The 12,858-nt window shown below is 53.5% G+C and overlaps 1 protein-coding gene across 1 annotated transcript; it reads right to left on the bottom strand.

The window, feature by feature from the left end:
• Positions 1-2,335: 2,335 nt before the first annotated feature.
• Ajuba (ajuba LIM protein) lies at positions 2,336-12,349 on the bottom strand. Its single transcript, XM_005370482.2, has 8 exons — positions 11,044-12,349; positions 8,037-8,138; positions 6,336-6,403; positions 6,184-6,246; positions 4,938-5,068; positions 4,809-4,860; positions 4,072-4,140; positions 2,336-3,676 (listed from the first exon to the last, which is right to left on the bottom strand). Exons 1-8 carry the CDS (start codon positions 12,080-12,082, stop codon positions 3,551-3,553), a joined length of 1,650 nt encoding a protein of 549 aa, XP_005370539.1. The 5' UTR covers positions 12,083-12,349; the 3' UTR covers positions 2,336-3,550.
• Between the last annotated feature and the right edge of the window lie 509 nt (positions 12,350-12,858).

The following is a 12,858-nucleotide window of genomic DNA, read 5'->3' as shown; positions in this document are numbered from 1 at the left end:
TGGTGGCGGGGAGGAGGCAGAAATCCTCAATAAATAAATAAATTTAAAAAAAAATAATAAAATGTTTTGGCGAACTTTTATTTTCCCCATCTTTTACATTCCTGTAGTGGCATGTCATTTGTATTTTAGTAAATAAAGCTTGCCTGAGGATCAGAAAAGTAAAACAGCCACATAGGCCAGCCTTACAGGCCAGGCAACAATGACACCCCTTTAATCCCAGAAGGAGAGAGGATGTAAAATGGGAGGAGACAGCTCTCAGGCTCAGTCTCACTCTGACATTCCAGGAGGCAGGATTGCCATTTTGGACTGAGGGGTCTGGTTGTTTTGCTTTTCTGACCTTCAGGTTGAACCCCAATTCCTGTCTCTGAGTTTTATTAATTGCACCTCACATTCCGGTCCTTGTGCTTTCTTACTTTGTTTTGTCTTGCTGTTTTTGTTCTGTTTGGCATAGCTCCGGCTGCCCTGTAACTTGCTCGGTAGACCAGGCTGACCTTGAATTCACAGAGACCCATTTGCCATCACACCCAGCTGCTCTCTTTTTGCTTAAAAGATACAATCTGAAAAACTGCACGCAGCAGGCTCATGCACTGGGAAACAGCTCACTATCTCTTGAAGGGTCCTGGTTATAAGTGCAATCTTTCCAATCTCCTGGCTCCAAAAGCTCCAGGAGGCAGCAGTCAAGACTATAAAAGAGAAAGAAAACCACTGAAACTCACGTCGCCCCCCATGCCTACCTCCACCCATTAGTAATGGGGTGTGCACTAGGCAAGCACTGTCCCACTGAGCTACAACCTAGCCATTGGCCTTGTGCCCAGGTTGACCTCAAACTTTTGATCCTCCTGTCTCAGCCCCACCACCATGCTAGAACTACAGGTACATGCTATTATGCTAGAAGCCAACATTTTTACTTATTTTTATTCTTATGAGTGTTTTCCCTACATGTGTCTATGCACCACATTCATGCCTGGTATCTGAGGTCAGAAGAAGGCATTGGAGCCCCTGGAACCAGAGTTATAAAGATTGTAAACTACGATGTGGGTACTGGGAACAACCTGGGTCCTGTGTAAGAGCAGCAAGCAGTATTAACTGTTGAGCCATCTCTCCAGACCCCTGAACTTTTGGTTCTCCTGTATCTACTTCCCGAATGCTGCAACTACACACACCAGCCCATGGGTCCAGTCCCATCTTACTCTCTTATTTTTGCCGACATATTTATTCCGTGTACCTGTGCTACAGCTCCAGCAGACCAGACAACTCATGGGAGTCGGCTCTCTCCTTCCACCATGTGGGTTCTGGGCATTGAACTCAGGCCACCAGGCTTGGCAGCCAAGTGCCTTTACCTACTGAAACACCTCGCTGGTCCCCCGGGGTTTATCCTTGTTGGGTTGTGACCAGAGCTGTCCAGAGCAAAGAGCTCAGATCAATTGTCAAAGCACAACCCTTATCTCGTAACTTTCTTCACACAGAGACCCTAACTTAGCATTCTTCCCTTTCTCCATTGCAGTACTGGTATGTTAGTAACTAGAGTGTCCGAGTTAGCCGAGTGAGGGCTGCTACTGCTGTATCCATGACACTGTCTTACCAATCACCAGCAATTGCAAACAGTAAAGATAAATATCGAGGGGCAATCTGGGCATCTTATGCTGACTCAGGGTAGCTGGTTGCTCCCCTGCTACAGCTTCTCCCTCGGGGCGCCTCAGGCAGTGTTAGTGCAGACCTAGAGGGGAAGGGGGCCATGGGTGGGAACAGAGGGAAGCCAAGAGGCTGAGTGTCCAGCTCCTCAAGCTCGCCTTTCCCCAGCCTAGCGGGAAAAGGTCCCACTCGCCCGGGACCATGTAGTTACTCATTCAATAATAGTTCAAAAGTCTCAGCTGAACAACAAGCAATTCAAATTTCAGGATGTTTTTCCGAAAATACATTTCCTCCAGCTGGTACCCAATTGTATTTATCTGTTCTTTTCCTCACTTGGAGACCCTATCCTTGCAATTCTCAGAAAACAGACAAAAAAATAAAAATAAATGTAGAAGTCAGACCAATGTACCAAAACTGTAAGGAGTTTCATTATGTTTTTTCTTGTTTTCCTTTTTGTTTTTTTTCAAGACTGTGTAACAGCAGTCTTGGAACTTGCTTCGTAGACCAGGCTGGCCTTGAACTCGAGAGATCCACCTGACTCTGCCTCCCTCCCAGTGCTGGGATGAAAGGGTGTGCCACCACCACCCGGCGCCCTTACATCTTCAAGACATATTGATAAATGAACTTATAACAAATACCAAAGTAAGAAACAAACACAACACACTCACTAAATATCCATACCAATTATTATTTATTGCTAGGATTTAAACTTTTTTTAAGTGTTGGAGAAGCAGGAAAAGACACTCACGGAGGCAGGGAGCAGTCTGATCACTTACAAAGTGCCACAAGGTTGGTAAATGCTGGGTGCTAATAACTGGAATACTCTTGACGGACAGGCAGAAACACTGAGTGCTCAGTGCAATGCAAAGAACAGCACACTTAGACAGCTATAGAAACACTCAAAGGGGACCGAGCTCTCGACAACAAATGAACCAAACTTTCAGCCAACAAGCGAACTTACACACATAAGCCTTGGGTGAACTAGAGCTTCAGTTAATCAGACTAGACCCAAGTCAAACCCATCTTATTCTCTCCAGCTTCCCCAAAGCCTCGAGCTGTAAGACTGTAGCAGATCCAATGCACGATCCCTTTAAGAGGTGGACCTCCAATGATAAACTACTGCTAGGGAACTAAGTGTAAAAGTCACCTGAGAAAAAAAGGGGTTGCAGAGGGGGCTGCACACAGGGATACAAATGTATCCACGTGTGCCCAGCTAGAGGGCTCAGTGCACTTAAACAGCAGTGGGGCTAGCCTGAAGCTTCCTGGACATCCCACCCAGAAAGTATCACACACAGAGACCTGCTCCTTTTGTCTAGCAACTGAGATAAACAGCAACCAAGGACAGGCCCTACTCAGCCTCCCCAGGTCCCTGAGAAACAGGCAACACAGGCAGCAGTCCCCCCAGAGCTGGTCCCCATCCCAGCAGACAGATGGGGGAGCTCTCTAGTCCTTAGAGAGACAGCCGAGAAATGACTCATCATAGAGTCTAGGGCTTCCAGCCTTTCATGCAGACAAAGATAGGACACTGTGGGAAAGGCCTGGCTGACCCCTTTCCATTGGGTACAACAGACTGGGGGTGGTTTTTGTGATGCCCCCTTGTGTGATCCAGCCAGCGCTGGAACGTTGCTCGACTTCTACAGAAACATATACTGGAAATATACACCAGAACCCGATGTTCAGAAAGTCCTGACACCGCCCGTGTGTGCTGGGGCAATCGTGGCGGCACAGGCAGCACACGACGAAGGCCAGTCCACCCTCCTGGCCATCAGAAGGCTATTTGGAATGTTAGGATCTTTGGGTCTCTGGCCTTTGGGGCCTCCCCAAGAGACCTCTTCATAAGGATTGCAGAGTGCATTCCTCGCCTCGGCTGGCCAGAGCATTTCTCCACAGTGGTGATGGCAGCAGCAGAAACTACAGCTCAGATATAGTTGGTAGGGGGCTGCCGGGCATTGAGTCGCTGCATGTGGCAGCCATGGCAGAGCAAATGTCCATCGAGAGGGAAACAGCAGCACCCTTCCTCGTCACTCAGCTGCATGCGGCAGTCCTAAGGAAGAAGACCGCTAGTTCACAACAGCCCAGGCTTCCCCCCACACTGAGGCTATCTTGGGAGTCTGTCCTGCTCAATGTCAGACTAGCCAACGCCTGGGAGATGGTGGCCAGGCAGGGAGGGTGGAAGCAAAAACGCAAGAAGCCCTCCCCGCCTGGACACCAGGGGTCGCTGCCGTTTGCAGAGACAATGGCACAAGCTCCACCTACAGCAGTCAGTTCACTCTGGGGAAGCCACATTCAAAACCACAACCAGGACCAGGAAGAGTAGCTACTAAAGGACAAGAGAGACTGGACACAGGTCACAACAGTGTCCTGCATCACTTCCACAGATGCCCAGTTCCCCTCCCAAACCCCAACTTCCCTCCATCAGCCCTGAACACCGATACTGACCTCACAGTGGTAGCACTCAAAGTGATAATCACGGTCCATCGAGATCACCCTCACAATGTCCTCACAGCCCTGAAACATGTAGAGCCCCATGGGGGTGAGTGCAGCATAGTGTCCCCGAAGTCACCGTCCCATCCACAGAAACCCTCCCGCTCCAACAGGCAGATCCTACAAAGGGCTCTCTGCAGTTAGGCACAATCCCGTGTAGCTTTGAGATGTTTTAGCAGATCCTACCAGAATGCTACCCCTAACCACAGCACTGCTCCAGGACAGGAGCCTCCATGCTTTCAGCTCTCCCTCTATATAGGGGGCAGGGCCTTCCCTACTCCTCACGTGTGTAGAGAAGCAGGGAAAGCAGGGAGGAGTGGGGAAAGACGTGGCTGGGCACAAGTCAGTCTAAGAAAAAGGCCTTTGGCTTTTCTCCTAGGCATACCTCCTCCACACACAGCTTAAAGAATCTCTGACCCCATTTTTACCAGCTTAAGGATAATTCAGTCCCTGTATCTGGTGACCCTGAGAGCCTTGTTCTCTGGACAGGGACAGAAGATACGGAGCCCGGGCCCAGCAAGACTATCGGACATGCCTGGGTCCGGAAGTTTAGGTCAGGGTGGTGACCCCAAGAGCAGAGTCACACGGGAATCTTCCGGAATGTACATTCCTCAGAAGTATCACTTCCCAAGGGAGGTTAGGCTGCATGAGGCAGCAGTACTGGCTGCCCTGTGGAACTCAGACACACTGACCTCTGAGGGGAGGATGGGTTGTCCACAGGCTGCACATTTTGGGGCATAATTTCTGAAAGAGAGGACACTGATCAGCTGAGAAGTCCCTGGGCCCAGGCCCACATCTTACCGCCCCCAGGGCAGACTCACTTGTGGTAGTCAGTGACGCAGTACACCTGGTTGGAGAAGTCCACTGTGAAGGGGACGCCATCCAGGCACTTGTTACAAACGATGCATCGGAAGCAGCCTGGGTGATAGGATTTCCCCATGGCCTGTAGGATCTGGCTCGCAGGGTGGGAGGAGGATCAGTCTCCGTTCTGTCTTGGGCTTCAGCTACCCATTATGTTCCAACCCCCTCCTGTCCTCCTAGAAGAATGCTACATAATTTGAGGGGACCAAGGAGTCTTAAAATAAAGGTAGAAAAAAAAAATCCTAACAAAGGTCTCAGAAACTTCCAAGCCTGTGGATTTTTGTCATTTCTTGGAGACAGGGTCAAATGTATCTTAGACTGGCCTTAAAACTACGTGACAGAGGATGACCTTGAACTCCAGACCCTCTTGCCTCACTTCCAGAAAACTGAAATAACAGGCATGCGTGTACCACCATGTCTGGGATGTACAGGGCTAAGGAAAGAGGAACCCAAGGCTGTTCACGTAAGGCATTCACTCAACCAACACAACTGCCGCCTCCAGCCACACCTAACTTTTTATTACAACTTGAGGTAGGTGCCAAAATTTTTATTTATTTTTTCCAACCCTTTCCAGGTATCTACTAGATGGCCATAGGTAGGAATCACCAATCTAGCTGGGCAGTGGCAGCACACTCCCTTAATCCCAGCACTTGGGAGACAGAGGCAGTGGGATCTCTGTGAGTTCAAGGCCAGCCTGGTCTACAGAGAGAGTTCCAGGACAGGCTCCAAAGCTACACAGAGAAACCCTGTCTCGAAAAACAAAAATCAAACAAACAAAAACCACCAATCTAATTTGAGCCCTTTTTTTGTGTGGCGGGGAGGGATTTCAAGACAGGGTTTCTCTGTCTAACAGCCTTGGCTGTCTTGGAACTCACTCTGTAGATCAAGTTGGCCTCATACTCACAGAGTTCCACCTGCCTCCAGCCAGTAGCAGAAAAGGGAGCCTGCTCACCTAGCTCAGGCTGGAGGGCAGGTTGTGTCTGTACAGTTGGGGGGGGACACGACAGATCACAGGCCCAGCAGGGTGAGACTAGGGTTACAGATTTGCTCTCATGGGCAGAGGGGTAGCAACGCAGGACAGGACTGGGGACGAGCGGTGAGAACATGGATCACTAGTGACAGGGTCCCTCAGCCCCCTTCTCTCATGCTTACGAAGCCACCAGTTCTCCCCTCATGGCCAGGTCTCAGCTGAGATGCATTTCTTACCTTCTCTAAAATCAAGTGGCCGCAGACACAGCACTTCTCAGCTGCCTCCTGAAACCCTGAAAACTGGAGAAGGACAAAAGGTGTCACCAAGATGGAAAACGATGGAACCCAAGACTGTCCCAGGGTCAGGCAGAGCGACGCTCCTGGCTCACCAGATAATCTTCTTCACAGTAGACGGAGCCGTTGACGCTGTAGAAGGCCTTGCAGCGTAAAGTCCGTCCTAGGAGCAGCAGAGAAGGGGCTGGAGCCTAGGTTTGGGGCCTCAGGCAGGGCTTTTCCGCCTCTGGTCCCTGCTCCCCAGTGCTGCACAAGACAGCTTTCCCTTCTAACTGTCTAGTTTTCCTTCCCAGACAAAAACACCATGTGCATGTGGAGACTGAGGCAGGAGGATCAAGAGTTTAAGGTCAGCTTGGCCTATATAGTAAAGCCTGCCTCAAAGAGGAAAAAAAAGGAAAAAATCCCATATAATACAATTCTAATTGGCTTTGGTCTCATTGTAGCTCCAACAACTTTTCCCTTTTTTCTTTTTTAAAGATTTTTATTTATTATGTATACAGTGTTCTGTCTGCATATACTCTCCAGAGGAGGACACCAGATCTCATTACAGATGGTTGTGAGCTACCATGTAGTTGCTGGGAATTGAACTCAGGACCTCAGGAATAACAGTCAGTGCTCTTAACCTCTGAGCCATCTCTCCAGTGCCCCCAACAACTTTTCTATTCCCTGCTCCTCTAGCTCCTGCTTTCCCACACTTCCTCAAGGCCCAGCCAAGGTCAGGCAGGCTGGTGCGCTCAGACCAGGTTGATTTATTTGCCTGAGCACTCTTCCCAGACCTTGCTCTCTGGGACCTCTAACCTAGGTTCCTTTGTTCCAGTCAGTATCTGGCTCTCACATCTGTCTAGCTCCTTCCTGCCACATGCTGCCCCTATGGCGGTCAGGATATCTGGGAGTTACCGCTTTGTACGGGAGCTTAAAGGAATGCAGGGTCTCCAGGGTCAGAGGCAGGTGGATCATTTCCCTTCAGACCACCTTCCACAGAGCTACCCCCTAAGGTCTAAGTGGTCACAGATAAGCAAGGTGTGTGGGGGTGGGGAAGAGTCCCATAGGCTAGAAAAGCTCACTTAAATGACTTGGGAGACCAAAGGAGAGGACATACCCGGAAGAGGCCCAATGAAAAGGACAGCCAGAACAGCCCAGAGAGATGCAGGCAGAAGCTGGGGGAGGAAGAGAAAAGCTGAGCGCTGGAGTCAGACAGGCAGAGATAGGAGATTACAGGGTTAGCCAAAGAATCAGAATGGGTAAGCAGTGGAGAAGGGATAATGAGAGGTGAGGGAGGGTGTGGTGGTGGGGAGCACCCCCACAGAGGGCCTCCTGAGCTAACAGCAGTGGCAGACATTCCTGGAGTGTGATGTCATCAGCTTGGCATGGCCTGGTGGCCTCCACTCTAGTGAGGTGGCTGAACTCTGACCAGCCAAGAGAAAACCCTCCTCCCTCCCCCCCCACCAGCTACCCATTTCCCCCAGCCCACACCCGCCCTTCCCACATTCCAGTCTTTCACTGTCGCCCCAGGCAACTCTGCGGCCCAAGACCAAACCTCACCGAGGAGAGGTGGGGCTGGAGCCCAAGGCTGGGCCAGCAGGGAGGCACAAGAAAAAGGGAGGTTCACGGAAGAGAGGAGGCTGGAAGACAAGAGAACTCCAAAAAGCAGACCCAGCTCAGGGAGGGAAGTCAGGTAGCACTCAGACAGGCATGCAGGAGCTAGGGCAGCTGCGGGGCCTGACAGGTGTTCCTTTCCATGAAAGGGTCCAGCGGGGGTGGGGGGTGGGCGAGGGGGTTGTGGCAGGTGCACTCACCACAGGAGCAGCAGACAAAGCACTGGGTGTGGTAGAGGCTGTCCAGGGCCTGGCAGGCGTTGCTCTGCCCGTAGATGCCTTTGTTGCACTTGATGCAGGTGCCTGCGAGGGAAGAGCTGGTCAGTGGCTAGCCCCCCTTCCTCAGCACAGATCTAGGCACCCCAAGCTTGTTCAAATATGCTTGACTGACGTGCCGAAGGACACAGCTCCCTTAGCGTTTGAGAAGAGAGGGCAACCAGAAACGGACGCAAGCTCGACTTGTAGAATGCTTGCCTCCCGTGTGTAAAGCTCAGGTTCCACCCTGGCACCTAGGAAATGGCTGTGATAGTGCACAGTGCAACCCAGCAGTCAGGAGGCAGAAGCGAGAGGGACCCGGAGCTCGAGGTTACTTAGGCTACACAACAGTTGAAACCTATGTTGAAGCCACGAGACCTGTTTGAAGACGAAGAAGAAAGGAAGGAAAAAATAGGCAGATCTTCTTTCTTAATTAGTGGAAATTATCTGAACACCCATTTTGCGCTTAGCACAGAACCCAATCCTAAAAAAAAAAAAAATAGTTCAAGAATGCTTTGTTCCAGCCGGGCGATGGTGGCGCACGCCTTTAATCCCAGCACTCGGGAGGCAGAGGCAGGTGGATCTCTGTGAGTTCGAGACCAGCCTGGTCTACAGAGCTAGTGCCAGGACAGGCTCCAAAGCCACAGAGAAACCCTGTCTCAAAAAACCAAAAAAAAAAAAAAATGCTTTGTTCCTTTTGGGACAAGTGAGCGAGAAGCGGTGGGAGATGGAGATGCCAGCACACGGGTTCAGCGGCACCAGGAGAAACTTCATAGCCAAAGCAATCCAGGTCCACTTAAGTTTTTACCACCCATAAAACTCGATCTGGCCCAGCAGAGGGTCTTTTGTGCCGGTGGGCCATGTGAACAGTCCTCTAGGGAAATCAATAAAAACGCAATTGAGGCTTCAGGGGCCAGGAATATATAGGATGGGACGGGGGAGTGTGGCAGACCGTATCATGGCCTTCCTGACACGTGAATCAGGGCTTAGCTGCTCTTCCCCGGGACTCTCCACTAACATGCATACACCTGGCTCTGGAACCAGCCTTTCCTGGGTGTGTTCTTCCTTCCCTCCACTCCCCAATTCCAGGCCCATGACTGAGGGCTAAGACCTGTCTTTGGGGAGCAGATCCCAACGGGCCTGCCCCACCTTTCCCCCTGGCACACTGCCACACTCCCTGCCTGTCGGGGCCCATCCCAGTCTTTGCCCAGGGGCTTTGGGAGCTGGTGCGGCAGCTGCAGCAACTGATGGGCCCGGGCCTGTCCTGTTCCCACCCTCTGGCAGCTGGGCAGAGTTGAAGCCAAGAGGGCCCCCTAACTAGAGACAACAGTAAAAGTAAAAGGTCTACTACTAGGCCAGTCTACTGTAGGAGCTCTGTCGCGGCAACCTGGCCTCATCTCTGGGTTCAGAAGGTGTTCTCCTTTCTCATGACCAGAGGAATCTGCCCAAGATTGCCATGCCGAGGGTCTCGTGAGAGCAACGGACACTGTGGAAAGAGGAAGCTGCTCGGGCACGTTTGCCTCACCTCCGCTCACAGACCATCCACACCTAGCGTCTTCCTGCCATTTTACCGTGCTTTCTGTGTCTTTCTTTGGGCTCTGACGTTTTAGCCAATGAAACTTCTTTTCCAGCTCTCTCATGGGTCTCCAAAGGAAATTGTTAAATGGACATCGCCACTGTTTACCTTAAGCAAAGTGATTTAGATCATCTGCTCTGCTGCCCCCCCCTCCCGAGTAAGTCAAAAAGTGTGTGTGCGCGCGCTGAATTCTCAGGCCCTTCCAGCCCACCTCGGTACTACCTTTGAACTTCTTAATTTATCCTTCTCTCTGTTATTTCTAGCCATGGGGAGAGGGGTGTGGAACAGAGGGTCCCTGGAAAACCTGAGTCAGGAGTGAGTGTCCTCCCGATTCAAATCAGAACTACATTATATAATTCAGTAAAGTCTGTGGAGTTTGATAAGACCCCACCGCCTAGCTTCAACAACCGATCACTACTTCTTGAAAGAAATAGTGGAGAAGAGGCTGTGGCCAGGTTTCTTCAACAGGAGCAGGAAAATAGAGCTACTTCCTCCTGAATGATGGTCAAGATTAGGGGGTACTCAAAGTCAGGTAATGCCTGGTAGTCAGGCAAAGCAGGTATCTATCCAGGGGTAATGGTCTCCAAGCGGTCACTGATTTTGCCCAGACTTTCGGAGGCTGGGGAAAACAGGCTGATAGGTACTCGCTGTAATACTGACATAAGAATATTCCTAACACTGGCCTATTTTAAAAGGCCCCCGGCACACACCTCACCACCAGGACTAGGGCGGACGGGACAAGACTTGAGTGCCCTCTTTCCATTCTAGGGAGTTCAGGCATCCCACCCAGATTCCATTTCCCCGACAGCAGCCACGACTACGCCGGAGCCAGCAAACATCCCCCAACGCGAGCCCAAGCTCCCCACCCCTCCGCCTGGCGGGCGCCGCCCACGGCACCTGGAGCGCCAGGGCAGGAGTCGGCAAGCACGCGGCCGCCCGCCCCGCCCCCCGCGCATTCCCTGAATTCCTACGGGCGGAGCAAGGAGCGGGTGGGGGCGCGGCACGCCGGAGCTTGCAGGAGCCCAGGCGCGAGGGGGGCGCGGGAGGATGCTCTTCGGGCCCCGCAGCGCCTCCTCCTTACAAGGCCTCCTACTGCGACAAGCCTAGGTGCTCCGACGCTTGGAAAAAAAAAAAAGACTCCCAAGAAAATAAGAATTGAATTTGTCAGGGATCAGTAGCCCGGTCCCATTAAAAACCTGGCAGGAACGAGCAAGTGTTCTAGGGTCGGCCCTCTTCCATCCCTCTGGCCTCTTTTCTAGTCTGGGGTCTCCGCCTGAAACCCCCAGCCACTGGCAATTTGGACCGTCGGGGTGTTGGGAAACCGCATGCGTTATCGGGTATCTCGGGTCCCTAGCTAGCCTCATCTCTCCAACTCACCAAAGTAATCTTCTCTGGCCTCTGGCTCCCGCATCCGGGCCCGGGAGGCCTCTGGAACGAAGGGACCAGGGGACTCCTCCAGACCCGACGGCTCAATCCCCGAGAGTTCCCCACGGACACCGGCTTCTCGCCCACCGTGGGTAGCCACCGTCAAGCGCAGCAATGCTGTTAGTTCATCCTGGTAACGGGCCCCCGCGGCGCAGTCCCCGTAGCCCGTAACTGAGTGCCGTCCGGGTTGCGCCCCACGTCTCTCCAAGGGCCCCGCTGTTCCCACCACGGCTCCGGCTAGAGCTCCGGGGCTGCCCAGGGCTGGGGGGTACGAGTGGCGGCTCTCCTGGCAGCCGAACCCCACGGGCCGATGAGCGCACAGTCGGTCGAGGGCGGCATGGAGCTCCGGGTAGGCGGACGGAACCCCTCCAGAGGAGTAGCCCGCCGGGGCAGTAGTCAGGGGGAGGCCGAATAGGCACGGCCCCGCGGGCAGCGGGCTCCCGTGGCGCTGGTCGTAGCCCATGCTGATGCCGCTGGTCCGGTTGCTGCACGGCCGGCTACCTCCGGCTCCGCCGGGCCCCGCCCCGTCCAGCAGCAGGCTGCCCCGGGGACTCGACGGCTTGCTCGCGTCGCTGGCCGAGCTACTGGCGAAGCTAGAGCGAGGGCTGAGGGCCGGGGCCGTGGTCTCCAGCCGAAAATCAGGAGGCAACGACGGAGGTAGCGGCAAGGCTCGAGTGGGCGGCGGCCCCCCAGGAAAGGACCCTTCGAAGCGCTGCGCCTCAAAGGAGCCGCGTGCGTTCCGCTCGGCGTCCAGGGACCCTGGCTCCCTGGCCGGCTCCAAAGGCTCATCCCCAGGCCCCCCATTAGCTCCTCGGTGTCCTGATTTCCTAGGTCCTCCCAACCCACTCAGGCGCCCCTTGCCTGCTCCGGCGGTCCCATCAGACCCAGACCGGCTCGCCTCGCCCTTTCTGCGGCCGAACTTCGCGCTGCCGGAGTCCGAGAGTCTCAACTTTTCTAACAGGCGACTGGCTTTCTCCCCTAACCGCTCCATGCCCTCGGATCTGGGGCCTGCAGCCCCTTCCCCGCCCGGCACGCTGCAGCGTTAAGGCCCAAGGCCGGGCTTAGGTTCCCCGGGTCTCGGATTCCCGGGGTGCAAGAGACCCACGAGGGCTCAGCGGGCGGCCCAGGTGCCGGGCTCCCGAGATCCCGAAGCATGCCCCGGCGAGAGGGTCCGCTCTCGGCTGGCAGGGCCCAGGGCAAGCAGCAGCCGTACTCTAATCCACGCGTCCGCTCGCGCCACCACCCGCCCGCCGGCCGGCCCGCCCCCCTGGCTCTCACTCGCCCCGACCCAACTTCTCCAAACTTTTGTCTGCCTAGCCGGATCTACTTTCCGGGAAGGGCGGAGCGCGGTTTGCACCCGGGGTTGGAGTGTCCGCGCAAGGATTTCTGCATCACAGGAAGGACATTGCCTCCTAGGTGGAGGGCCGCCGGCAGGACGTGAAAAGTCAAGGGGCAGACTGGGCAGCTGCGACCATAAGATTCAAGAGTTAGAACAGGAAAGAGTTCAGGGGATGAGTGAAAGGGAACTCTTTGTTTACAGTTGGAATGTGCGGAGGGGCACTGTGGAATGTATCCGTCAATGATGGGTAGAAGGGCAAGTTCTACACAGACATCAAGACGTGAGGACTGAGGGGGAGATGGAGAGAGATGGCACAGGATAGGGAGGTAACCATAACAGGAAGATGAGAGGAGGCTATAAAGGAGGCTCAGAGACCTGCGTGTAAAGATAGCTCTGAGAGGATATGAATCACAGGCACGAATGTGGGA

This window comes from Microtus ochrogaster, unplaced genomic scaffold (genome assembly GCF_000317375.1).
Source record: "Microtus ochrogaster isolate Prairie Vole_2 unplaced genomic scaffold, MicOch1.0 UNK80, whole genome shotgun sequence".
NCBI classification, from domain to species: Eukaryota; Metazoa; Chordata; class Mammalia; order Rodentia; family Cricetidae; genus Microtus; species Microtus ochrogaster.
Note: the sequence above shows the minus strand (reverse complement) of the source record. Positions and strands in the feature narration are given on the sequence as shown.